Raw genomic sequence first — 27,395 nt, 5'->3', positions numbered from 1 at the left:
GTGAGCCTTTCTTCCAGCCTCTGACAAAAGGGAAAGCTGGGGGCCGGGCCGAGGGTGGGGGTGAAGCCATGGCAGCCTGGCCCTGGCTCCACCAGCTGTGTGACCTGGGACCCAGAGGGGCCAGCTCACGACATTGTCCTGTCCTGCAGTGCTAAAGCTGCTGAAGATGGCTGTGGGCATGCGGGCGCTGCTGGACACAGTGATGCAGGCCCTGCCCCAGGTAGCTGGGAGGCGGGGGTGGGTGGGAAGGGTTCTCTCGGGAAGGAGAGGTTGCTCTCCAAAGGGGCGGGGGCTCAGGGAAGCTGGCTGGGAGACCCAGTGGCACCTTTTCCATTTCTTTTCCTCTTTTCCAGGTGGGGAACCTGGGACTTCTCTTCATGTTGTTGTTTTTCATCTTTGCAGCTCTGGGCGTGGAGCTCTTTGGAGACTTGGGTGAGTTGGGGTAGGGAGGGCAGAGGAGCCAGGGCTGGAGACCCAGGGGCTCCTGGACTAACTCGGGCCTCTCTCCCCTTCCCTTCTCCTCCAGAGTGTGACGAGACACACCCCTGTGAGGGCTTGGGCCGCCATGCCACCTTTCGGAACTTTGGCATGGCCTTCTTGACCCTCTTCCGAGTCTCCACAGGTGACAACTGGAATGGCATTATGAAGGTGAGAGCCCACCGCAGCGAGGTCCCTCCCAGGGCTGGCTCGGGCCCCAAGGAGACAGCCCCACTTCTTGGCTCAAGATGAACTGGATGTGAATAAAAGCATGTAACCTTCTGTCCCCCATGCCGGAACACTCTGGAACTCCCTCTCCCCAGGACATGCTCTGACTCACACTTCCCAGGACAGTGTCTAGTGCTCTTCTGCCCCCAGGACACCGTCACTCCCTCCTCCTGCCCTTCCTTCTCCCCCTGCAAACCTCCGTGACACCAGAGACCTGATTTCCCAGGATGGCTCTGTCCGCTGCGCTCACAACCTCACCTCTCTAACCCGCCTCCCCAGGACACCCTCCGGGACTGCGACCAGGAGTCCACCTGCTACAACACCGTCATCTCTCCCATCTACTTCGTGTCCTTCGTGCTGACAGCCCAGTTTGTGCTGGTCAACGTGGTGATTGCCGTGCTGATGAAGCACCTGGAGGAGAGCAACAAGGAGGCCAAGGAGGAGGCCGAGCTGGAGGCTGAGCTGGAGCTGGAGATGAAGACACTCAGCCCACAGGCCCCCTCGCCACTGGGCAGCCCCTTCCTCTGGCCTGGGGTCGAGGGCCCCGACAGCCCTGGCAGCCCCAAGCCCGGGGCCCCACACGCCGCAGCCCATGCTGAAACAGTCTCCCACTTCTCCCTGGAGCACCCCATGGTGAGCAAACACCCCCTTCGCCTCCAGGGGGTGCGGGACGGAGACCGGTGGCACAGGTGCTCAGCGGCTCGGTGCTTGGGTGGTGTACAGGGAGCGGGCGGCAAGCAGGCCCTGGGGCTCCTCCTGAACCGTCTGACCCTCCTGCCTGGACGTGGAAGGGTGAGCAGGCCCCTGCCACCCCCAGAGATGGCGGCCTGCACTCACGGCGTGGGGCCACCCCCGCAAGTCGCTGGCACACGTGCTGGCTTATCCGTCCCGGTGCCTCCCGTTTGGCCTGGACTCCCTTTCCTGGCTCTTAGGTTCAAGGCTGTTTTCTGTTTCCTTCCTGTTTCTTTCTTACCCTCGCCCTGATTTTGCCAAACCTCTTTCCTTCCCCACCCTTCAATCTGCCTGATTCCATCTCTCAATCTTTTTCCCTGGTCTTCTCTTTCCTTCTCCTTCTCCCCCTGTGGGCTCTTCTCATGTTCCATCTCCCATCTCTTCTTCCTCCTCCCACACCTCTCTCTTCCCCACCTTCCACATCCCCTCCTCTTTCTCTGTCTCTTTGTTGTTATTGTTGTGTGTGTGTGTGTGTGTGTGTGTGTGCACGCGTGTGACCTCTTTCTCTCTCTCTCTTCTCAATCCCCTGCCATGACACTACCCGTTACTGCTCCTCTGACCCCCACGCCCTTGACTCTCTGGTTCCCCTTATGGGCTGGTCCTCCCCAGGACAGACAGCTGTTTGACACCATATCCCTGCTGATCCAGGGCTCCCTGGAAGGGGAGCTGAAGCTGATGGACGAGCTGGCAGGCCCAGGAGGCCCGCCCTCTGCCTTCCCTCCCGCCCGCAGCCCGGGCGGCTCCGACCCACAGGTTACTGTGTCCCTGTGCTGTGCCCCTTCTCCTGACTGTGCTGGGCTGTGCCATGCTGTGCCATGCTTCTGGGGAGGGGGGGCTGTTTCCTGCCCACTGGGTGTCTGGGGAAAGAACAGCCTCAGGGCCTCAGTTGAGCTTTGGGCCTGGCAGGAGGCAGCCAGGGGTTCTTCAGGCTGAGATCAACCTCTGGAACACATGGTTGGAAGGTAGGAATGCTGAGATTGCACTTCTGAGGGAGAAGGATACTTGGAGGAGGGGTCTGGAGAGGGCAATTGTAAGAAGGAACCTGGAAGAAAAGAGATGGATGGAGCAGAAGACAAGTTGGCAGTGGGACCTTAGCGGGTAGGGGGAGTGAGGTACCAGATCCAGGGGAGAGGTGCTTCGGGGGAGAGTGCAGGTGGCCAGGGGACCCATTGAGGGACATGTCTTAGAACACAGTCTCCTTCTTCTCCGTATCCAGTGCCCACCCCACCCCGCCAGTCCTCTGTTTGGTGGCTTTTTAAGCTAAGGAAACCGCTGGGCATGATGGGTGCTATCCGTAGCCAGTGGCTTCTGACCTGGTCCCGAGAGCAGGTGGAAGGCTCCAGCTGGGAGTGGGTTCCGGGGACCTCGTGTGAAATAGGACTTGGCTTCCTCCCCAAGCCCTGGCCCTTCCCACAGCACCACATGCTTTTCTCCCCCAATCCCATTTCACTGTGATCTGCTTTCTGGGGTCGTCTTCCTTCTCCTCTTGGGACCTGTCTGGCCGCCTTTGACCCCCCTCCACTTGGAGGTGCACCCCACCAACCCTCCTCCTAGGTCAAGGACTGCAGGAAAGCCCCCAGTAGACCCAGAGTGGAAGCAAGGAGACAGGTATGAGCTGGAGGTGGAAAGCCTAGTGTTCCGCGGGCCATGATGGATGATGGCGCGGGCAAGCAGGTTCCCAGCACCTGGGACACCTGGAGCCTGATCAAAGAAATGGACGGTGATCCTCAAATAGGAAGGGACCTTGCCTCTAGGGTTCCTGACCTCTTGTTGGGATTCAGCCTCAGATAGACTATAGGGACCTGAACCTGGCAATGACCTAGAATGATCAGTGGGAAAGCGAGTCCCTTCCCAAGGCCTCCCATCCTGAAGGACGCTCATGGGGAAGGGCGCTGGGGGAGAGCAGGATGTTGAGGAGGTGACCGGGCAGTCAGCTCGTCTGGGAGGCATGGCCCCACTCTCCCCCAGGGTCCTGTAGGCACTGAAGCCCGGCTGCAGATCCCAGGCGAGCCAGCCAGATGGTGTGGTGGCCCAACCCAGTGTGCCCAGTTCAGGCCAGCGGGAGGAGAGCATCTCCCAGAACCTAAGCTGGAGAGGGCAGGCGGAGGAGGGCCCAGGAGGGGAGACGCCAGAATCTTGGGGCAGGCCAGGTTCTGCCAGGCTTTTGGAAGCAGAGAGAATAGGCAGAAAGCAGTCATCAGATTGGCAGCTTTGTCCCCAGCACCCCCACCCCCATGCTGCTCTGTCTGTGCTGGGAGCAGAGAGGCGCTTTGCGGACCTTTCTTCATTTTTTTTCTGGTATCTTCCCGCTCCCTGCTCCCTCCCTGGGTGGTGGTAGTGTGGGAGGGGCTGTCAAGCTTCCTGGGGCATCTTTAGAACGTGTTTCTGTGTCTCCTCGCTTTGTCAGTGTTTGCTCTGGCTCTCTGCTGCCTGCGCAGCCTCTCTGATCAGAGCAGGGGTTTGAAGGGGGGGAGGGGAGGCGCTCTCAGTTTACTTGGGAAAGGGGTGGGGAGAAAGGAGGCCTTTTCTCCTTAACGCTTCGTGAACGGGGGGAAGAGGGGCTCTGCGCACGCGCGCGCGTGTGTGTGCGTGTCTGTGCGTGTGTGTGCGTGTGCGTGTGTGTGCGTGCACACACGAGAATGTGCACTGTCTTGGTTTCTTATGCCTGATCATCTCTCTCCCTGTCTAGATCCCTCTAGCTGAGATGGAGGCTCTGTCTCTGACGTCAGAGATTGTGTCTGAACTGTCCTGCTCTGTAGCTCTGACGGATGACTCTTTGCCTGATGACACTCACACACTCTTACTTAGTGCCCTGGAGAGCAATGTACATACACACAGCCCCCCACTGCTCCCCCAGCCTCCCCAGGGGCCGGGCTGGCTGCAGGGCTCCAGATCCCTGCCCCCCTCTCACTCTGCCACCGGGCCCCACCCAGAGGCAGCACTTAGTGCTCCAGGCTTTGCTAGGTCTTTCAGGTCCCCCACGGTGGACAAAGAAATTAGATAAGATTAAATTGGGGCCTTGCCCAGAAGGGCCCAGGGGCAGCAGTTGTGAAAGGGTTAATCCAGACACCCAGGAGTGACAGAGCTCAAAACAGAGGTGTTACCAGGCAGCTGACCAAAGGGCCTGTCTGGACACAGAGTTGGCCTCTGTATTTGGAGCCCCGTGCAAGCCAGCCCTCCCCCTCCCTGCACCCCTCCTTCCCGCCTCCACTTCCCCCCTCGCGCCAACATGAGCCATTCACCACCGCGTAGTGGGTGAGAGCCACATCTCTGCTGCCACCACCGTGCCCTTCTCCACCTGGGGGGCCGTTCCTATCTCCCCTGTCACTGTCCCTCTATGTCCCCGCGTCCTGGGGCGATTCTTTGTGTTCCGACAGCTTCTCCACCCTTGCCCGGCTCCCCCATCCACATCTGACTGTGAGCAGCCCCCTCCTCCCTGTCTTCCCCCTCCTCTTGGGACTTAAGGAGGGACAGGGGGCCCTTCCTCACAGCAGGGCTCTGTTGGGGCAGGGCCTTGACCTTAGGGGTTCCTGGGGGTCTGGGTGTGGTTGGTAGAAGTGGAGCCTGGGGCTGAGAGAGGAAGTAAAGGATCCAGACTGTTTTCTGACACAGCCATTCTCAGGCTTTCTGGGGCTACTTAACTGGCTGGGTCCACATCGGGACAGGAACCTACAGCCTCTCTGAGAGCCAGGAACGGACAGGGTGATGGAGAAATCTCTTGGGAACGAGCCTTGTCTCCCTCCAGCTGGGGTCAAAGGCTGATTATTGCCTTTCTTTGAAATAGATTTTAAAAAATCCACTCCCATCCCCAGTCTGTCCACTAAGGGAGGACCTGAGTCCATGGTACCCAGGCCTTGCTCCTCACCCACCACCTGCCAGAGTCACTGTGTAATTAAAGGGAGGTGGGGAGGGGGGTGAACCAGCTGTGACACCCTCTTAGTGTTCATCCGTCATTCAGCTCACGTTAACCCAGCCCTTGTCCAGTGCTGGGTGTTGGGGCTGCCTTAGGAATGGGATGGTGAAACAGCCTCTGTTCTACAGGCAGTCCCGGGCTGCCTCGTCTCCTGCTCATTAGGAAGGCCCTCCCCTACTCCCCAAGCCCCAGCACAGCGATTGGGATGGGGGGCTGTTGTTAGCTTTTAACTCTCCACTGTGCAGCTTCAGAGACTCTCAATGGGGCCTTGAGAATGAGCTCTTGGGCTGCTTGAAGGGCTGGGGGCCGGGGGCTGCTCTCCCTCCTTTGGACACCTCACCCCTCTGCCATGCCCTGTGGAAAGCTCCAAGATGATGCAGTATGAATAGTTTTCTGGGGGCAGGGCGTCCTCCTACCCCCTTCCTCCCTGTGTATGGAGGGCTCATCCATGTGTCTGTCCCTTCTCCCCGACCACACTCATCCCATCACCACCTTGTCCAGGGAGGGGATGGGGGCCAGGGCCTTGGCCGGGGGTGGGGTGGGGGTGGGCTTCTGGTTTCTGTTGCCAAGCTCTGCCTCAGTTACCCAATCTGGATGCCCCCTCTTCCTCCCATCTCCCTCCCCTGTTCCTTTTGCAGATGGAGTCCCGCACTGAGGAGGTGCCCGTCATGCTGAGACCAGATCTGCTGACTGTGAGGAAGTCTGGGGTCAGCCGAACGCACTCTCTGCCCAATGACAGCTACATGTGCCGGGATGGGAGCACTGCCGAGGGGTCCCTGGGACACAGGGGCTGGGGGCTCCCCAAAGCTCAGTCAGGTACCAAGGCTGGGGGCAGGCCAGCTCGGCTCACACCAGGAGATCCGTCCTTGCCTAAGCCCAGTCCTGTCCTTGGGAAGTAGGGGTACTGAGGCAGACAAAGAGGTCTCTCCTACCTCTGAGGAGCCCCCAGCCTGAAGGGGTCAGCCAGCCCCTGCCTGAGGGAGCCCCCAGCCTGAGGGGAGTGGCTTTCAATCCAGGGTGGGGGTTGGGTGGTGAGGGTAGAGGCCCCGGTGGGGAGAGTGGACGGGAGGGACTCGGGTGGGAGCCAGCACACTGACTCTCCAGTTCTTCTCTCTCCCCCTCCCCCCTCCCCTCACAGGCTCTGTCTTGTCCGTTCACTCCCAGCCAGCAGACACCAGCTACATCCTGCAGCTTCCCAAAGATGCACCCCAGCTGCTCCAGCCCCACGGTGCTCCCACCTGGGGCACCATCCCCAAATTGCCTCCACCAGGCCGCTCCCCTTTGGCTCAGAGGCCACTCAGGCGCCAGGTGAGCAGGTGTAGAGGGTGGACACGGACTGGGGCTGGTCTCTCTTCTAGGAATCCTAGACTGTTGGTGGTGACCAGGGTTGCCACTTTCATTCTCCCAGCAAACATTTATTGTGTGCCAATGATGTGCCAGACTGAGTTCTAGATACCAGGGACACAATTCTAGGCAAAGCAGAAGTGGTCTGTGTCCTCTTGGAGTTTGCACCCCCTCCTTTGTTTCGCTGAGGAGGCCCGGAGACCAGAGAGGGGGCCATGGTTGTCCAGGGACACACGTCAGTTTGGAGGTAGAACCTGGTCTCTGGACTCCCTTTCCATGGCGCAGAGCTGCCTCCCTATTCTCTGTACTTCTAGACCTAGCTAAGGGGCACAAGGCACGTTTTAGATGTCTCCACTTTTGGCCAAGCCCGGCGCCTACCTTCCAGAGCCCACACTCCAGGGGCACAGAGCAGAAGCTCGTGTAGCCAGGTGAGGCTTGTCTGCCCCGACTGTGACAAGGCCACTGCCCACGCCATGTGTGCCTCATGTGTGAGGATAGCCACAGGAGGATCTGCTCAATCCAGCACGTTTGGGGAGCAGGCACCGTCTTCATCCCTTCTGCAAATATTCACTGAGCAGCCTCCATGTCCGGGCACCGGGGGCATGGACAAATGAGACAGCCCCTGCCCTCTGGAGCTCATGGTATAATAGCAGAGACATATACCCCATCAGGTCATTGCAGCAACAGGTCACCGGGTGTCCACATGTGTGGTGCAGCAGGGAGCAGAGGAGGAAGGAGTCAGTTTTACTTTGGGGTGAAGATAGGTATTACATCACAGGGTACCTGAGCCCATAAAGTCAAGGGATGCTTGCCACTTGGGAAGGGTATTTAAGGCCAAAGAAATAGCCTGTGCAGAGGCTGGGAGGTGTGAGGAGCCAGCTGGGGAGCAGAGCTGGCCCAGTGCTTTCTTGGATCGCATGGGTTGGGAGCTGTACAGAGCGATTCCTGCAGGCTGGGGGGTGGGGGGTGGGGGCACAGTGGACAACCGAGGTCAGACTGCGCATGACCCGCATCTCCCAACAAGAGCAGATACTGGTACCCCTGCCTAGGGTGGTCCTGCAACTCCATGGAGGGGAAGGAGGGGCTCTCTGACCTGCCAGGTGGGACAGTTCACAGGGGAGAGGAAGCCCCTGGGCTGAGCCCTCGCCCCACCCCATACAGGCAGCAATAAGGACGGATTCCCTGGACGTTCAGGGCCTGGGCAGCAGGGAGGACCTGCTGTCAGAGGTGAGCGGGCCCTCCCCGCCGCTGGCCGGGGCCTCCTCCTTCTGGGGCCGCTCCAGCACCCAGGCGCAGCAGCATTCCCACAGCCAGAGCAAGATCTCGAAGCACATGCCCCCGTCAGCCCCCTGCCCGGGCCCAGAACCCACCTGGAGCAAGGACCCATCAGAGATCAGAAGCAGCTTAGAGCTGGACACGGAGCTGAGCTGGATTTCAGGAGACCTCCTGCCTGTGGGCAGCCAGGCGGAAGCCCCGTCCCCACGGGACCTGAAGAAGTGCTACAGCGTGGAGGCCCGGAGCTGCCCGCGCCGGCCTGCGTCCTGGCTGGATGAACAGAGGAGGCACTCCATCGCCGTCAGCTGCCTGGACAGAGGCTCCCAGCCCCGCCTGGGCCCTGGCCCCTCTAGCCTCCGGGGTCAGCCTCTTGGGGGACCTGGGAGCCGGCCCAAGAAGAAACTCAGCCCGCCCAGTATCTCCATAGACCCCCCAGAGAGCCAGAGCCAGGGCCCTCGGCCCCCACCCAGCCCTGGTGTCTGCCTCCGCCGGAGGGCTCCATCCAGCGACTCCAAGGATCCCTCGGCCTCCGGCCCTCCCGACAGCATGGCTGCCTCGCCCCCCCCAAAGAAAGACGTGCTGAGCCTCTCTGGTTTATCCTCTGACCCAGCAGACCTGGACCCCTGAGTCCTGCCCTACTCTCCCACTCACCTTTCTCCACTGGGTGCCAAATCCTAGCTCCTCCTCCTGGGCTATATTCCAGAAAAGTTCCATATGGACACCGGGGAGGCGCTCCTCCTCGCCTCAGTGGCACTGGGCACCGGCAAGCGGAATTTCCAGAGTTAAAAGCAGCAGCCGTGGCCACCCTGCTCCAGGCTGAGAGAGAGAGGCCCAGTGGAGCTGAGGTTCCCGACACCAGGAGCTGTTGGGAGAAAGCAATACGTTTGTGCAGAATCTCTATGTATATTCTATTTTATTAAATTAATTGAATCTAGTATTTGCGGGATGTACGACATTTTGTGACTGAAGAGACTTGTTTCCTCCTGCTTTTATGTGTCTCAGAATATTTTTGAGGCGAAGGCGTCTGTTTCTTGGCTATTTTAACCTAAAATAACTAATCTAGTTATATTCCCTCTTCTTGCAAAGCACAAGCTGGGACCGAGAGTGCATTACAGCCCTGATGGGGGCCCATCTTCAGTGGAGAGTGAGAACCATTTTGGAAACTGTAATGTAACTTATTTTTTTCCTTTAACCTCGTCATCATTTTCTCTAGGAGAAAAAAAGAAAAAAATAAGATTTTACAAATGAAATGGAACCTTTTTATATATACATACATACATATCTATATCTATATCTATAATAAAGTAATTTTCCAAAATAAAAAGTTAATCACGGTCCAGAGTAAAAGCAAAAGGGACAGAGTTAGGCATTTCCAGATGGCACTGGAGAGAGATTCCTGGAGATGGGGAGTGGGTGGTGGGGAGGGGAGGGTCAGAGCTGCCTCTGTGTGCGTGTGTGTTTGTGTGTGTGTGTGTGTGTGTGTGTGTGTGTGTGTGCCAGAGAGAGAGAGAGATGCTACATGCCTCTCCCCAGAGGGCTGCAACCTTGCAGCCTGGCCTCCCAGGGCTGAGGGAGGAGAGAAGCCCCTCTGCTGGTGGCAGGCTGGATGAGCAGGGTGTACTCCTGCTTCTATCAAAGGTTTATCTCTTCCTCTTAGCCAGGCAGCTCTGTGAATGTGAGTGATTCCAGATTAACTCTTATTTCTGCTGACAGCTATCAGCCCCATGGTGAAAGCTGGAAATTGGCATAATGAAGCTGTTTTGGTTAATGGGGCCGACTGAGGCTGGGGGAGGTGCCTCAGCTGCTGCAATGGGGTTTTGTGAGGTGGCAGGGGAGGAGGCAAATGCTTCTGGGTTTCCCTTTCTCAGGCTTCAGCCCGGGTGACCTGCGGAGGGCGGGGGCGGGGGGGGGGCACTGTCCGGTGCTGGCACTGCGGGCACTGCCCCATCAAGGCTGGCAATGGGGTTAAGCTATATAAACAGCGAGCTGTTCCCTCCCGAGATGGAGGGGGCCGGGCGGGGCCAGGACCTCCCAGTGGAGTTGATGGGATGGGGCAGCCAGCCTGCTGGAGTGGGGAACTGGCCCCCTGGGGGGTGATGAATGAGCACCATCAAGGAGTTTACAGGTCTGCTGCTGCCTGCCCAGTGGGAGCTCGCAGAGGAGGGAGGGGGTGAAGGCAGCCAGGCGGGCAGAGGGGAGGAGGGGGAGAGGAGGAGGGGCCAGCGACACAGCCCAGAACCTCCTTTCTGGGACTACCTTGGGCAATATTCTTTTGTCTGAAACCCTGGTGCCAAGGGCACCAACCACAGGCTCAGCCAGTCTGTCCCTGCCAGCTACCCCCAAACATCTGCCCCAACCCCACCCCCTTGAACACCCTTACCCCCTTACACCCAGCACCTTCAAACCCCAGGACTCTTGAAACCTCAAAGGCAGCTTGGGCTTGGAAGCCCTCACCCACAGCCCCCATCTGAACCTGGGATCCCGGGGAAGTTGGGGGAGGCTGCTGGATGGTTGGACCTGGAAATTTTGTCCAACCCAGTATTTTCTAAGCTAGTGAAAGTTTTTCTAATTGCTCTTTTGGACGGAAATGATACCGCTCCTTGAAGCAAGCACCTGGATTTATCCTCTTAGGGTGTGAAATAGCGTGAAAGTTTTTTCTCTGGCCTCCTTGGGTGGGGAGAGGGGGGTGCATGTAGGAACTGCCTTCTTTTAAAAAAAAAAAAAAAAAGAAAAGCAAATCTAGACAAAATTCCTAGAGTTTTGTCACCTGGGTCTGCAGATTAAGCTTTTATATTTTGGTAGCATTCTGTAGCTGTCTGTTCCTTAATGAGGGTAGGAAATTTGGGGAGGGTGCTCTGGGGTCTTTTTTTCTTCTAATGGTTAGAGGATTCTGGGTCAAGGTGAGGCCAGAGAACTGGGCTGCTACCCCCTCCCCTCAATCCCAGACTTGCCAACCACCCTCTGCCCTGAGGACTCCTCAGAGTCAGAGTGGATATTTGCATATTTGAGGGGAGAGAATTGCGGCCTCTCCACCAAAAATGTAAAATCTTTATCAATGATGGAAGCTGTTGTGTCTCATTAAAAGGGTTTTGAAGTGGAAATAATCATCTTATTAACAGTAGTAATAATAACAAGGATGTTGCTTGTCTGGATGGTTATTTGATTCTGCTCTAGGATACATCAGAGGTGGGGAGTGGAGGAATCCGAAGGAGGCTGGGGTGGAGGCAGCAGGTCTTGGATTAGGGCCTCCAGCACAGGGTTGGGACTGGCCAGGAGCTTCAGGGATGTGGGGGCTTTTGGAGGTAAGAACATCTACGCTGGCACTTCTGCTCTCAGCCTCCTCCTTGTGGGTTCAGAGGGAACTGTGTTAACAGCTGCAGGCCCCCACCTCGGGCTTGGCTGTTTCTGCTTCCTCCACCTCAAGGCTCCAGGAAAAGGTCTATCTGGGGGCGGGGGGACTAGGAAGCGGAGCAAGCAGAGCTGGTGCTAAAAACAAATCTGAGGCTCATCTGCAGTATCTCACTTATTTCTCACAATACCCTAGCAAGGGAAGTACCATTGCTATCATTTTCCCATGACGCAACGGGTTCAGAAAGCTTAAGTGACTTTGCCCAAGATCACACAGCCAGAAAATGGTGGAGCTGAGATTTGAATCTTGAGCTGGCCAACTTCCAGACAATTGGCTTCACACTACCCCAGCCTCTTTTCCACTGTGGAAGGAATGGGACATGGTGTTAGGAGTCCTGATCACAAAATGACCTGCCAGGGAGGACTTTTCCAAAGCAGTCACATTTGTGTTCATGGAAATGTACTCCTGAGCTCCCAGTTTGGTGTCCTCAGAGGCTTAGAGGAGCCCATACTGTGTGGAGAGAGGCTTGACCACAAGAGAAGGTGTCCCTCAGCTCCAGGTGCTTGACCAAGAGCTGGCCAAGTCTGACTCTGCAATTACCAAGTTTCCCAGGCACCATCTTTCCCTGGCAAAATGCTGCCCTTGAACCTCAAAGCACCTGCTCTCCTCCTCCTCCTCCCACCCCCTCCCTTGTTTCTTTCTGTCCTCTCCCCTGCCCCACCCAGACCTCTCTCACTTTTCAAACATTTTCACCTCCATCGTCACCCCTAATCCCCACCCATCACAGCCCAGTGCCCCATGGCCTCCTCTCACCTTTCCTGTGGGGGGGTGGGGGGTGGGCTGGCAACAGCAGTGCAGTGAGGGCATCAAACACCAGGTGGCAGCAACAAGGCACCTTCACCTGGTGCCACCCTGGTGCCCCTTCTGTAGAGGGACCTAGCCAGGGAGAGGATACCAACACTGATGGACACCTTCTGCAGACAGGTGCTGTGTGCAGCCCCCATAGAAGGAAACAGGCTTGCAGAGCCCAGTGAAGGACTCGTCTGTGTGTAGGGAATCCCAGCCATTGGCGTGCTGAGCCCATGGTGCCCAGTGATCCCAGCCCACGGCCAGTGGACCCAGGACTAATCCAGGACAGCGGTTGCCAGGAGAGGAATTAACTCTCAAAAGCGAATTTAGTTGTGGGCTGGCACCCTGCTCTGAGGACACAGCAAGACAGGCCAAGGAGGTGATTGCTCCAGCGAACATCGATGAGGGAATTCTGCTAAGAACTTCAGAATTCTGTGTGTCTTAGCACTGCTCCAGGTGTGGGAGATGCTGACCGTGGCCCACGGAGCTAATTAATTCTTCTTGCTTTGAAAACTCCTGAAGCAGGCACAGCAGCCAGTGCTCACACACCTGCCAAATCAGATCAAAGCGCAGATTGGGGGCAGGGGGCAGCCTGGCAGAGGCCGCAGGTGGGGCCAATGTAGGCCCCACCGGGCTGGGGTCTGGAGGAAAGAGGCCCCGCCCCACGGCAGAAGAGGAGAGAGCTGGAGTTTGAGAGCTGGAGGCTGCTTTGAGGGTGCGCCAGACCTTCAAGGAGCCACGGGGTAAAAGGAACCAGGAGGTGAGTGGAGGGGAGAACTAGCAGCCTTCACTGTTCCACACGCTTCCCCCTGTCCTGTCAGTTCCCACCTGACCCTCCCCATTTGCAGCATTTCCTGTCCCTGGGTCTCCCTGACCCCCACTTGCTCTGCTTTCTTCTCTCTGCTGTCATTCCTGCTCGAAACTGTACCTTGCAATTACCTTATCTTTCCATCTTTCTGCCAGGAAACTCCCGATGCTGAGTTCCCCTGGGATGCTCACTGGCAGGGCAGACGCAGCAGAGTCTGTGTGCATCCTGCCTGGAGCTGCAGTCATTCGAGGAGAGAGAATGGGGCTGGGGCCATTGGGGCTGGGGGATGTCAGCCGCCGGCCAACCCACAGGTCTTTATGGCTCCTCTCAGGAGCCTCAAGCTGGAAACATCTTTGTTCTGAAAACTCAAAAGCAGAGTGGACGGTGCCCCCTGCTGGGACTGTACCTAATGCTACAGTGGCCTTGCTACTTATGACCTCTTCTAAGGACACAGGATGCTTGTTTAGTCAGTCAACAAACATTTCCTAAAGACCAACTTTGCCAGGCACTGTCCTGGGTGCTGAGGATACAGTGATAAACAAGATTATCCTTAAGATGGTCCCTATCCTTAAGATGTTCGCAGTTTTTGGGGGAGATAAGCAAGACAATCAGTGACAGAGTACAGGGAGGAAGGGAGAGGTGTGCAGAGGAAGGGCCCCTAGCCCAGGATTGGGGTGGGGGAGTTTCAAGGAAGGCTTGGGGGAGGGGGGTTTGAGTAAAATCTTCAAGAATGAGTAGAGTTTGTCAGGTGCAGAAAGGGAGGTGAGGCACAGGGAGGAGAGTAGCCAAGCAGTCTTGAGAGGGGCGGGGCGTGAGTGCAACAGCTAAGGATACAGGAAATGCATCCTGTCCAGAGGATGCATGGAAATAGCCCAGCCTTCAGAAGACATGGAGCTCATCCTGCCTCTGCCAGGATAAGACAACTCAGGGCCTCACTTTTCTTGCTCTGGTGAGAACGACCAAAACCATAATGTCCTAGGAATATCGTAGTTGTTATTCAACGGCTGTGTGAAAGGGGCCACATTCCGCGAGGGGCCAGGAAGGGCAAACTCCCAATGAATGCCTCAAGAGAGATGAGACGGGAGGAGGCAAGGATTGCCAGGTCTCCCACCACGATCTCGGAGGTTCCCACCCAATGTCGCAGGCTTGGGAACGGCTCTCCAGTAGCAAGATGAGAAGGCTGGGGCCGAAGAGGATGGTGCTGCAGCCACAATGCTGAAGACAGGACCCAAGCGTCCTAGCCCCAGACTGGAGGAAGGGTTAGTGGAGGATTCCCAGCTGCTGCCCATAGAAGCCTAGATCAGCAGGGCGGGAAGAGACCTCAGATGGCATCTTGTCCAAGTTGCTCAAGAAAATGAGTCCCAGGGACATCACGGGGCTTGTCACACAGTATACTAAAGGTTCTGCCCAAAGTGTGGAGGGGCGTTGGAGGTGACTCAGTCAATCCCTGCCCTCAGGAACTTCACAGACTGGCAGAGAAGACAGATTCTTCACAACTAAATATAACCCAAGATACACTGCTACAAGAGTGTGAAAGCTCTATAGAGTCTGGCTCAGAGACGGAGGGGGCTGGGAGACTGGGTGAGTGGAGGGCGGGGGGCAGACAAAGGGCTGAGAGGACTTGCCAGGGGTGGGGGAGAAGCCCCCAGTCCGCTGCCTGGGGAAGGGAGAGGCTTGTCCACCCTGCTCCCACCGCCACCTCATGCCGGGCTCAGATCTCTGTTCTGATAGCCCATGGCTGAAGAGACTTCCTTCTGGTGACTTCCTGCCTGCCCAGAGGGATAGGAGATTGCTGCTGCTTCTGTGCTGTCTTACTGGCACCCAACCACACCTGCTGCTGAGCAGGCAAGCAGGAAAACACATTGTTTTAAGAACAAGGGCAGGGAAGGGATCACCTGGGCAGACCCTACAGACAAGAACAAGGTTGGGAGGCAAGGGCAGAGGAGAGATGGGCCAGGGGAAGAGGTGCTGGGGGAACAGCGGATTCCTTCTCAACGCCAACAGGGGTGGTGAATTGGCTTCTGGGATCCCGTTAGGGAAGAGAGGATGACTGGGGGAGTGGAAAATGGAGGGAGGGAGGGAGGGAGCGGTCCCAGCATGGCCAAGCTGTGGCAAGCAGGAGAAGGAGGCCATTGACCCCAAAGCCATATTACTGATGCGGAATGTGGAGACTCAGTCTCAGGAGGAATGTGCTAATGTGGCGCCTTTCCCGGGGGCCTCACCTGCCCATCCCCCACCCTTACCAGGCTGAAGTGGAGGAAACTAACATAAGGTGGTTGCCTACTAAATGTGCCAGGAGACGTGCTTGATGCTTTACGTACTTTTCCCATTTAATCCTCAGAGTAACCCTGTGACACAGGTACTATGATCATCCTTGTTTTCCAGATATGACAGTGGAGGCAGAGAGTGGTGCTGAAGCAGCAGGTGCAAAATCAGGGAGGGACAGAACCACAGGCAGGCAGCAACTTAAGAGAATCATGGGAAGCCACCATCTGGATGATGTTGGGACCCCCTCCCATCCCTCTCTCCTTAGGTGTACACACACACACACACACACACACACACACACACACACACACACACACACACACACGTGCACTTTCTGTGTTGGTGTCTGCCAGTTCCCGGACAACTTGTGGGGCAGAGGTAGCCTCTGGATTGTCTGGGCACACAGCTCTTCCCATTTCACAGATGAGGAGACTGACATTCAGAGATGAACGTGACAAGGATTTATTCACGGAGGGAGTCTTGCTAAGTCCCTTTTCATGTCCCTTGACTCCTGGGGGCCCACCTCTCCGCAGAGTCGTGCGTTGTGGGAGGGGGTGTGTGTCCCTTGGAAACAGACCCTGCTCCAGCCCTATCAGCCTCATCTTTCTGGGGCATCTCTCCGGCGCGGCCCAGTGGCCACCCGAAGGGCTTGTCACGGTGTCAATGGCCCGCCGCCACTGTCCCAAAATCCCTCCGGGAGCCGCAGTTTCTTAGAGGCGCTGTCTCAATTCGACCCAAAGGGCCTGGGGGAAGGGCTTGGAGGGGCGGGCGGGGGCGGAGCGCGGGGCTGGAGGCGGCTCTGGGCGGGCGCTAGGTCTGTCCCGGGCTGGTAGAGACCGTGCTCGCCGTCCTCGCAGCCGAGCTCCGGCCCCATGGACGCTCTGTGCGGCTCCGGGGAGCTCGGCTCCAAGTTCTGGGTAAGGAGGTGTCCCGGGACTGAGGGCGCGCACCGGCAAGCCCTTAGGCAGCCCCGGGGAGGGGGCGATGTGATGCCAGGAGGGGGCCTGGTGGCGCCGCCCAGAGCCAGGTCCCTAGTGGCCTTCAGGACCTGCCCTGTCCTCCCCAGACACATGGGAGAGCCTGGGAAAGCCAAGTACTAGGCTCCTCGAGGGCTCGGTGGGTAGCATCATGAATTCAGAAAGTGCCCGCACTTGCCACCTCACCCCAGTCCCTCTCTGGGGCTGACCTCAGGGTGCAGAAGTGGCATTTCCCCATTACTAGATCCTGATGACACTTCAGCACCTGCCCCATAGACTAGGGCTTGGATACCCACTCCCACAGCCGGTCAACCAGGTGCTTTGGGAGCCTGGCTCCACTGGGCTTCCCCCTTCTTAAACGGTTCCTGCCTTCTTGGGAAAGCTTCCTTCTTTGCTTTGAGGTGATCCTCACTGCACCGGCCTCAGGAGGGAGAGGCAGACCTCACTCTGGAGGCAGGCCCTTACAGGTATAGGATAGCAGGATTTCCTGGTCCCACCCTCTCCTTTTACAGATGGGGAAGGGGAGGCCTAGAGACTTGCTCAATGTCAGCCAGTTAGAGGAACGCAGAGCTGGGATAGAAAAGCAGGCCTTTTCACTCAGGCACCAAATCCCTTTCTAAGACATCAGGCTGCTTTTCAGGCTGCTGACTCCAGACCCGCAGCATAGTTAAGTGCAGTCCATGTAGACAGCCCAAGAGCTTTCTTACACCTTTCAAAATCTACTCACAGCAGCTCCCTTGATCATCACTGCAGCTCTGGGAGGCAAGTGGTGGTGTGTCTCCATTTTACAGATGAGCTCAGATTCAAGGGGCTTGTCGGTGATCATCAGGGGGCTGCCCAGCATAGGCTGGTCTCAAATCCAGGGCCTCAGAATCCCAATCTCTAAATCTTTTTGCCATTTCAAGTATCTGTACATATGTGCTTGGTGTTGTGTGTGCCCAGTGTGTGTTACCCATGGGTGGGTGCTTGTGTGGGTGTGTGTGCATGTGTGTGCACATGCGTGTGCCCATGTGTGTACATAAGCATGTGTATACAGTCAGGAACCCCACTCTTGGGCTGTGTTTGGGCTGGACTGAGGGGGGTTACATGGATTTTTGAAATGTGGGGCAATGGAACACCTGTAAAAAATATCTTTGGGGATCTGTTTTATTCTCTGGGTCACTAAATGGTTAATCAGAGATGGTGCAGCTTCTCTGCGGCTGCCCTTCTTGCCACAGGAACCCTGTGTGTCATCCAGCCTGGCCTGGTCGCGTGTTGCCAGCGTCCAGAGTTTGCCCCTTTGGCTCAAGAGTAGACTTCCTCTCACTGCCACTTGAGCCTGGCTGATGTGGCTATAGCATGGTCATGGTGTCTGAGGTGGCCAGGCGCAGGACTTGTAAATTAAGGGGGCAGATGTGCCCAAGCCTCAAGTGCAAGGGCCCCCTGTTCCTGGGTGGACAGTTAACCCTGAGAGCTTAGGACTGTCCAGGGACAGGCTTCAAGGGACCAGGAATTGGGGAACTCAGGACTCCCTCCCTATTCTCAGCTTAGAGATCCTTTGGCTCTACCCTTCCATGATACTGTGGAATCAAGTGTCAGAGCTTGGGGGCTTGGAGCAGCTGGCCCTGCCCCTCATTACAGAGCTGGGGAAACTGAAGGAATGGACTTGTCAAGGTCACATGACAATCAGCTATGGAGTGCTGGACTGGGAAACAGGACCCTGAGGTATGGCTCCAACTTTGCCAGTGCCTGACTGTGAACATTTGGGCTTCTGGACTCCCGGTCCCTGAACTTCCTGTTGCTCATGAGCTGTGTGTACCTCCTCTGAGAACCTCAGGGTCCATGGGAGGCTCAGCTATGTTAGGTCCAAGGGATGACTCCCTGGAGGTCTCTACGAGGATACCTCAAATGACAAGGGAACTGACCACTCCTCTTCCCGACCTCAACGTCTAAACACCTTCCATCTTCCACGTTATCTTCTTGGCTCCTGAAAGCTGTTCCAGGCTGTACCCAGTGTGGCTGGTGACTGGAGGTGGAGTGGGAAGAAACCAGGAAGGTTCCCAGCTCATCCTCTGAGGGTTTGCAGAGCTGAGACAAGGGAGGCAGGGTCTGAAGCCCAGAGGCTGGAGCTATAACTTTAGCTCTAGCTTAGTTACCCCAAAGACCTGGAGTTCAGGGCTATTCATTGGTGCTGTGCTAGTTTGCATCTCATTTTCATTGTATATTATTCAGGTATACTTGTCCCTGAACCTTTTATCTTAGGGGCCTGTGGGTGACCCACCTTGTTGGAAGTAGTTCAGGGAAGCCAGGAGATACCTGAGCCAAGGGTGAAAAGGTGGGGGAGGGGGACATGATTCAGGCCCCTCTGGGCCACTCGTTTACTCTGCCAAGCCTTTTTTGCTAGCTTATCTGTACAGCCTCAGTTTTTCCACCTGTGAAATGGGGAAGTAACCCATCTCTTAACTGCCTCACAAGACTGTTGTGGAGATCAAATAAGATAGGGAATGTGAAATGATTTGAGAACTTAAAACTCTCTGTTGGTGACAGGTCATGATATTCCTGGGAAGAGGAAGAAAGAGAAAGAGATATGAGGTTAGAAGGAGGTGTTAGATTTGGGAAGACCTACAAGAAAGGGGCTGGCATGGCTGTTGGGCCATGGGCTCCCATTTCAGCTGTTTGCTGGGGAATTTGTGGCTAAATCCATCCACCTCAGCCCCAGCTAAATGTGAGGGTAGGAGACCCAGGGGACCCCTGGACATGCACACACACATCACGCACTCACACATACTGTGTACTGAGTGAGTGACTCATCCTTTCTTTGACTCTCTCTCTTACGTCTACCCACTTTGGGGTGGATTACCAACATCTCTGATCATGCTTGGGAGTTTTATGGGAAATAAATTCCAAGAGAATGAACTGTGATCAAACAGCCCAGCCATCTTGGAGCCAGAGATGCCTCTAGAACAAAGAAGGTGGAAGTGTCCCTTTGCTGCACCTCATTGCCCCCTGCCTGGAGGATTACTCCGTTCTGAGTAGTGGAGTTGGGCAGCACCAGTGGTGAAGAGAGTTCACAGAGGAAGGGCCTGGGGCTGTTTGCCCTCAGGAGGTCTTGACCTGTTTGCAGAATTAGCTTTCATCTCATGGCTCCAGGAAGTTCCTGGGAGGCTGATGCGGCTTAGAAATCCAAAGGTCCTAACCAAAAAACTGGCAGAGGCAGGGCCCCTGAGGTTAGGCCGGTGGGTAGGAGGCAGACACCCCTCCGCCTACTGGACACCAACCCCCACCCCCACCAGGAACGCAGTCCTCCCTGCCAGGCCAGGACCACTAGAATCCCTTCTCTCCATCCCATCTGGGGCAACAAAGCTGGTGCTAGACCACTTTGAGCCTCTGAGCTTCTGGCTTCTGGAAGAAAGATTTTGTCCCTTGTGGCCCCAGGCTGGCTTCTCCCAAGCCCTGCTGCTCCCCGACTGCCCTGGACCTGGTCTGGAGGGCTGGAGACTTAGGAAAGGAAGTGAGTCAAGGAAGTGGCATTTGGGAGGGCACTTTGCCAAGCCCTCCTGCTGGTCCCCTGACCAGGAAATGGTCTTGGAGCGTGGGGCCAGCCAGGGAGGGAGATCCCAGCGGGGCCTGCCCGCTGACCCGCCCAGGAGGCAGGATCAGAGCACCTGAGTTGTGTCCACCCCTCCCTGGTGTGGCTGTCCCAGGGGGAACAGGTGCAGCAGGATCCTGAGAGAGGCGGGGTGAGACTTGGATGTGCCACTGCTGTGTGACGGGGCCCCTCCCCTCCCCCGCCTGGAGCTGCTCCTGTTTCCAGGGCTGGGGCCAGGTGGTGGTGCTGGGCTGGGGGGGCGGGGGCGGTGCTAACAGGGGCCTAACCCTGGCTTGGATTTCTCCTTCTAACTGAATACTCAGGCTTCTAGTCCAGTGGCTCCCAGAACACCAGCTAGTCTGTTATCCCGTGATGGCAACCCTTCCCCTGAGCTCTATGAAAAGAACTGCAGCAAAGAGGTGATTTGAGGGCAGGCTGTATGGCCGAAAGATTTTTAATGTTTCAGGTGATCTGGACACATGTGTTCTCTCCCCAAGGTGGGCTGTCATGTTGGAGCCCTAACGGGGACTGGGGCTCTGGAGCTACAGGGCCTGGGTTCAAGTCCTGGCGTCAGCCCATGGGAACTGGGACCGGTCACTTTCCAGCCACTTTCCAGCCACGAGTCTCAGCTGGTGTGAACATTAAATAATAATCTTGGAACGCAGTGGTGTTCAAATAAGCAAAGCTGTTGCTGGCTGGCAAGGCCCCTTTCAGAAGCAGACGCGCAGGCCAGGCTGTGAGCCAGGCCCCCACCCCCACCCCCACCCCCACCCCCAGGCCCTTCCAAAAGCCGCAGTTTCAGCCACAGCACATGTGAACAGCCCCTTGCCCTTTCTGCACCTCCATTTCTGCTGAGATAAATGAACTTGTCAGTTGATCCCTTCTCCCCACCCCACAGGATTAAGGAAGTCATTACTCTTCTCGTGACAGAGGCTATCAACAAGCCTGGGGCCCCAGGGGCTGGGAAGTCCTTGAAGGCGCCCGTGGCCCAGCTGGGGCAGAGAGCTCTGGGGTCCTTACTGCCCCCTGCACCCTGCCCCCTTCTGGGGTCTGCAGGGATTTCAGTCTTGGTGCCTATGAAGGGGCCCCTGCTGTGTGGTCCATTCTGGGTGCCAGACCTTATCAGCCCCATCCAGCTGTTTAATCACATTATTAAGGTAGCTGTTGTTGCCATGGAAACTGTGTGGGTGGCAGTGGGGGAGGGGCTGTGGGCTCAGCTCCCAGACCAACTGGTGTTCTTCAGAATGGGAATTGGGGGCCAGTGGTTTGAGAAGGGGTCACCCATTGGGTTCTGTGGGATTGCAGGGAGTATCATGGGGTCCAGGAAATGACCTCCACCAACCATGTCGTTTACACTTAGCTTTGTTTGGGTTAGAGAGCCCCTGACGTGCGTCGGTGTCAAAGAGAGGGCATCCTGAGTTCCTAGGCATACGGCTGCAGAAGTGGGCTTTGGAGGGTGACTTTCATTTATTTGTTCACTCATTCTTTCTTTCTTTTGTTCAACAAATGCATAGGAGTGCTGTGTCTGTGCTAGGAACTGTTCTAGGCAATGGGGAATACGCTGGTCAGCAGAACTAACAAACCCGCCCTCATGGAACACATATTCCAGTGAGAGAGGACAGAAAAACGATAAACATAAGAAATAACTCAATTATATACTATCCTAGAAAGTGATAAGGGCTATGGGGAAAATAGGACAGGCCAGCAGGGATGGGGATGCAGGAGCACGATGGGGGTTACAGTTCCAGGTTTAATTAGGAAGGTCAGGGTGGACCTCCACGAGAAGGTGAGGTCCGAGCACAAGCTTGCAGGTGACCAGGGCACGAGGCACAGCACCGCTGCCTTGAGGCAGGCACAGGCCTGACATTTGGGGACCACACTGAGGCCAGGAGGCAGGTGGGATGAGAGAGGGGAGTGGGGAAGCTGAGGTCAGAGAGACAGGGGAGCAGATAATGAGGGTCTCGAGGGTCCCCTGGAGAGTTTGGCTTTCACTATGAGTGAAATGGGGAGCCCTTGGCAGGTTTTAACCAGAGAAGTGACATGGTGCATCACTAAGACGTCTGGCTTAGGTTTCATGAAGACTTGCCTCCAGCTGCTGTGCTGGAGGAGACTGCTAGGCCAGCGGCAGGCCTGGAAGCAGGGAGGCCAGAGAAGGCGCGACGCCACAATCCATGTGAGAGTGTGGGGTGGAGAGAAGCAGTCGGATCCTGGATATATCAGGGAGATCCAAATGAAGATGCCTTTTTATAGATTAAAAAGAGTCGAATATAGCCCTTTCATATCGTTCAGCCTAATAATTTGAAGGTAGAGTGGACAGGATTTGCTAAAAGGTTGGGTGAGGGCTGTGAGAGAAAGAGAAAGAATCAAGGATGACTCAGGGGATTCCGGCCCGGGAGAAGGAAAGCATTGCCCTGCATCAAGGTGGGCAGGTTGGAGAAGGGGGGACGGGCAGGATTTCCGTTCTGAACATGTTGTGCGTGACGTGTCCTGTCGTTGTCCTAGCAAGCAGTCAGAGGTAAATAGCCTAAGGACACAGGCAAGGACAGGTACCCACTGTCTCCTGGAGAGGGCTCTGCCCAGCTGGGACATGCGTATCTGAAGGAAAGGAGCCCAGGCCGGATCTCCCTGTGGGTCAAAGCAGTCATCTGGTCCTCCCAAGATCTCTTGATTGTTGCCACAGTGGAACTTGTTTATGAAACCAAAACAAGGTCCCGGCAGCCTCTGCTCAGTCACCTGCTTCCTCCAGTGTTGCCCTATTTGAGTCAAGGAGCTTTGCTGTTCATTCTCCCCCACTGCGGGGAGCCGGCTGGGATGCTGTCATTACTCCCATTAGTGTGGAGACTGAGGTTCAGGGAGATGAATTCTCCAAAGAGGCAGCCCACACTGGGTCCTCTGCATCAGGGTTTCGTTTTCCTCGGGACCACTCCCTGCCTGCCTCAGAGAACCCTGACCCTGACCCTGACCCTGACCCAGTGCAAGTGGTGATTCCTGGTTGTGTCTTTGAACTCAGGCTCCCGTCTACCTGTACACACTCTCCCTTGTCTGTCAACGCACAGACCTTGACTCACAAGGTCAATCTGGGCTGCTCCTCATACCTGGTCCTGTGCTGGGAGCTGGAAGGTGTGGGGCAGGAGAGGAGAGGAATAAGAGTAGGGCCCAGTGTCTATCCTGAAGGGTTCACGTTGCTGTAGAGAGAGGATGTATTCACAGGTGCAGGTCCAAGCAGCACAGGGTGAGAGAGACCCCAGCTCGGTGCCATGAGGCCTGGGTGTCCGTCCCAGCTCCCAACTGCCAGGTGTCCTTGGACCTGTTGCCAGAGCAGGTGGAGCCTGCTTTTCCTTTTGCCTAATATTGTTCGTCGTCTTTTCTTTTGGAATAATGACCACGTAAGTGCTATAATAAAATGCTACTGAAACATAAGGGGTCTTGATCACTCTCAGCTGACAGTCACCTATCTGGCTGCTGAGAGCATACAAAATAAAGCAAGGAAAAGCCCGCTGGAGGCTGGGGCACCCCAGAAATGCTTTCTGTAGGAGTTGAAGCTCAGCTTGGGCCCAGAGAGGTTGGCAGTTCACTCCAGGCCCGAAGACCAGATGGTCAGAGTTGGGGGTGGCCTTGGGCCAGCTATCTGGATGGCAACTAAGTGGATGGGATTAACGGGCTTGCCAAGCGTTAAAGCAGGGTGCAGCTGCCCCTTGACAGTGGAATGGATAAGTGCGTGGGTCCATTCATACAATGGACCGTGTGCAGAAATGGGGAGGGAGAATCCCCACTCACACTCAACGCCAAGGATGACACCCGCAAACGCAGTGCGGAGAGAAGAAGCCAGACATGAAAGATCCAGGAAATGTGTGATTTCCTTTGTAGGAAGGTCCCACATGGGCCAAATCACATGTCGTTGGAACTCAGAACAGTGTTCTCCTGGGATGAGGAGTGGCTTGGAGGGGGCACAACAGGGGCTTCTGGGGGCTGGCAATGTCCTGTTTCTTGATTCTAGTTCTAGTTACACAGGCGTGTTCAGTGTGTGAAAATTCACTGAGGTGTATACTTAAGCTGTGTGTACTTTTTCTGTAAGTATACTATACTTGGCTAAGAAATGTTTTAAAGAGGAAAACAATATGGGCCAGGGTGTCTGTCTCCCCTCCCCTGGCACAGCCTGATCAGGCCTACAGAATAACCCCTCTCTGTGACCCAGTGCCCAGTGCTTAGCAAGAGTCTTCTGGTCCTTAGCTCGCATTGCTTGAGCGACTACTGAGTACAGAGCTCTAGAATTCAAGATGTACGCAGGACAACCTCTGCCCTCCGGGGTTTGAGTGAAACGCCCCCAAAGAAGCATGTCCCTGGACCTCATGCTCCCCAGGGGCAGGGACAGGTCTGTTCCGAGTTTGCCTCCCCCCCACCCCCCCGCCTGGCTCATAGCAGGCCTTTATCAGAACGTCATCAAGTGGAAGACATACTCCAGAAGGCGGCTCCCTCGTTAGGTGCTGACTTCAGAGCAGGAAGGGTGCTCAAGATGGGAGAGGTGGGTCCTAAGCCGGGCCCACCACCCTTCCCTGTAGTTGTTGGGATCTTGACAAGTGGAAGAAATAGGGACCAGCTGAGCGAAGGTGTAGGGGTGAGACTCTCAGAGCAGATTTAGAGTGACGTGAGTTTGGCAGTGGGGGATGGGAGCAGTGGGAAGGCAAGGAGGGGTGCTTGGACTTGGCTCCAGGAGGAGCAGGAGCCCCTGCAGGTCTGGGGCCATGAGGCAAGGGGCACAACGCTGCCTTTCAGGAAACTTGCAGCCATGGGCAGGTGCTTTGGAGGCAGAAGGCTGACTCAGATGGGATTAAAGAGTGCGGGTAGGCTGAGGAAAGGGAAGCAGAGTGTGCAGACCACTCCATGAAATATTTTCTTAAGATGGGATAACTCAGGCACATAGATAGTTTAATAGTTCACATAGATAGATAGATAGGTAGGTAGATAGATAGATAGTTCAAGGCCAGTTGTGGGACTTGAATGCCATGCTTAGACTTTGTCTTCTAGTCAGTAGGAAGCCACTGAAGGTTTAGAGGCAGGGTATAAGATTATCCCTTTGTTTATTCATTTATTCAACAAATGCTTGATTTAAGTTATTTAAGCAAATTTTTGCTGAGCACCTACTATGTGCCGGGCACTGCTCTAGGTACTTAGGATACATCAATAAATGAAATAAAGAGTCTTTCCTTCAAGAAACACACATGCCAGCAGAAAGAGATGAGAGAAAACATAATAAATTTCTAAATTATGTAGCATGTTAGAAGGTGGTAGGTATAGGGAAAAGAAAAAGCAGAGAAAGGTTAAGGGAGTGGATTGGGAATGCTGGGGGTAGGGTGCAAGTGAAATATTAAACAGGGTGGTCAGCCTAGGCCTCAATGAGAAAGAGAGACTTAAGGATGTCTAAGGGAGGAACGTTCCAGACAGAGCAGCCAGTGCAAAGACCCTGAGGCAGGAGCATGCCTGTTATGTTCAGGAATAGCAATGAGGCCACTGGCTGGAGTGATGTAGGAGAGGCGGTGAGAGATCACAGGCTGGCGGGAAGGGACGCTGTGGGGGACCTTGTAGGCTCTTGTACGATGTGTAAAGTGGAGATGTCCAGTCGGCAGTTGGATTTAGAGTTGGGGATTTGGAGAGTGGTGGGGTAGAGAGATAAACTTGGGAGTCATTGGCATGTAGATGAGACTGGAAGAGATTGCCCTGGGGGTGAGTGCAAATGTAAAAGGAAATGGAGAAGAGGAAAGGACTGAGTTCCGAGGCACTCTGATGCCAAGCAGGGGAACCAGCAAGGAGACATAGAAGGAAAGACCAGGGAGGAAGGGGAAGACCAGGAGAGTGTGGGCAGGGATCTGGGCCCATAGGGCATGGAAGGGAAGAGACTAGAACCCCGTGGAAATTGCTCGGGAAGAGGTGGGGGCCTGGGCTAGGCTGATGGCTGAGGGGCCAGGTGGGCGGGGCCTGGTGGGAGACGTTATCATCTCAGTGTTACCCTTGAAGAAACTAAGGCCCAGAGAGGTGAAGGTCAAGCGTCTTGCCTAAGGTCACACAGGTATTGAAAGAGGTAGAGCCAGTCGTAGTGAACAATATTTATATAGTCAAAGAAGTGTGAACTGTGAATATTTATTTAACAAAAGCCTGTGATGTTTCTACACTGGAAGGTTGAGGAAGTTCAAGTGGAGAGAATGTAAGAGAGGTACAGCTGTAACTTCCAGAACAAAAGAAAATAGTGATTATCAAATAGTGGTAGATCATGTAACAATATTAAAAGCAAATTGCTTAAAAACATAGAAGTAGCTACCAGAACAAGTTAGCATATTTGAACATACTTACCCCTGGAAAGTGGAACTAGGGGTGGGGAGTGATGAGGCAGGGTACCATTTTCTTTTCATGTACCTTTAGAATTATGTGCATGTTATAACTTTGACAAAAATAAAAATGACAATTATTTAAACTGGCAGTTAGAAGGTAGAGGGTTCTATATTCTGGTGTTAAGAGTTGTCTCTCGGTGGATGGGATTGTGGGTGAGGTTTGGGGTTTTTTTTTGGTTGCCTTGGGTCTTGGTAGCTGCGCGCGGGCTTTCTCTAGTTGCGGCGAGCAGGGGCTACTCTTTGTTGTGGTGCACGGGCTTCTCATTGTGGTGGCTTCTCTAGTTGCGGAGCACGGGCTCTAGGCACACAGGCTTCAGTAGTTGCAGCACATGGGCTCAGTAGTTGCGGCGTGCGGGCTCTAGAGCGCAGGCTCAGCAGTTGTGGCGCATGGGCTTTGTTGCTCCGCAGCATGTGGGATCTTCCTGGACCAGGGATCGAACCTGTGTCCCCTGCATTGGCAGGCGGATTCTTAACCACTGCGCCACCAGGAAAGTCCCTTTTTTTTTTAGTTGTTTATATTTTATGAGCTTTCTGTAGAGACAGTCTAATACTTTGCAAGAAGGGAAAAAAAGATTAGTTCATCGGTGGCCTTGGGGGAAACAATCTTAGTAAAATATGTGTTTGAATGTGTTCCCCCATCTCTTTCCAGAAAAGTTCTTAGGTGCAAAGACAAAAAGCGGTCTTGTCTGGACTCAGTGGTTCCCTAAGACACGAGACTGTCAGTGCTAGAACCAGGACAGTTCTATGCAAACTGGGATGGTTGGTCACCCCAGCTTTGTTTACAAAGCTCTCTCCACATCCCCTTGCTGCTTTGAGTTCACACCCACTGAGGAGGTAGGTGGGGCAGGGATGGCCTCCCCCATTTTAAAGGAGAGGCAACTAAAGCTCAGAGAGGCTCCCTATCCCTTCCCTGGGAGAGCTTTAGAGAGAAAGTGGACTCTTCAACCATGTGCATATATTGCTTTGATAAAATTAAAAATTAATTTAAAATAAAAGAGCGGAAATCTAAAACGACAGAAAGCAGATCAGTGTTTGCCTGGGAGGGATGGGCTGCAGAGGGGCACAAAGGAACTCGTGGAATGGTGGATTATTCTATATCTTTATTGTGGTAGCAGTTTTGCAGGTGTGTACAACTGTCACTCATTGGATTGTGCACTTCAAATGGGTGCAGTTTATTGTACTTAAATTAAACATCAATTAGAGAGACAGAGAGAAAATATGAGG

General features: G+C 55.1%; 2 protein-coding genes across 22 annotated transcripts in view; both read left to right on the top strand.

The window, feature by feature from the left end:
- The window catches only part of CACNA1G (calcium voltage-gated channel subunit alpha1 G), a 63,784-nt gene extending 54,087 nt beyond the window's left edge, over window positions 1-9,697 (top strand). For 6 of the 17 annotated variants that reach the window (XM_082440288.1, XM_082440287.1, XM_082440284.1 and 3 more), the window contains 7 exons: window positions 150-220; window positions 354-432; window positions 527-648; window positions 985-1,338; window positions 5,989-6,166; window positions 6,489-6,658; window positions 7,856-9,695. In XM_082440288.1, the coding sequence (XP_082296414.1) occupies window positions 150-220; window positions 354-432; window positions 527-648; window positions 985-1,338; window positions 5,989-6,166; window positions 6,489-6,658; window positions 7,856-8,596 (1,715 nt within the window). In that variant the 3' untranslated portion in view covers window positions 8,597-9,695. Of the gene's footprint in view, window positions 1-149; window positions 221-353; window positions 433-526; window positions 649-984; window positions 1,339-2,019; window positions 2,191-4,126; window positions 4,262-5,988; window positions 6,167-6,488; window positions 6,659-7,855 lie in introns of all 17 variants that reach the window. The other 11 variants (XM_082440285.1, XM_082440282.1, XM_082440283.1 and 8 more) reach the window with 7 other exon arrangements.
- A 6,356-nt stretch (window positions 9,698-16,053) lies between these two features.
- The window catches only part of ABCC3 (ATP binding cassette subfamily C member 3), a 42,842-nt gene continuing 31,500 nt past the window's right edge, over window positions 16,054-27,395 (top strand). For all 5 annotated transcript variants that reach the window (XM_082440293.1, XM_082440294.1, XM_082440292.1 and 2 more), the window contains exon 1: window positions 16,054-16,160. In XM_082440293.1, the coding sequence (XP_082296419.1) occupies window positions 16,116-16,160 (45 nt within the window). In that variant the 5' untranslated portion in view covers window positions 16,054-16,115. The remainder of the gene's footprint in view (window positions 16,161-27,395) is intronic.

The sequence above is a fragment of the Balaenoptera physalus genome (assembly GCF_965194825.1).
Source record: "Balaenoptera physalus genome assembly, chromosome: 20".
Lineage (NCBI taxonomy): Eukaryota > Metazoa > Chordata > Mammalia > Artiodactyla > Balaenopteridae > Balaenoptera > Balaenoptera physalus.
The sequence above is the reverse complement of the archived record's forward strand: the minus strand, read 5'-3'. Positions and strand labels throughout refer to the sequence as shown.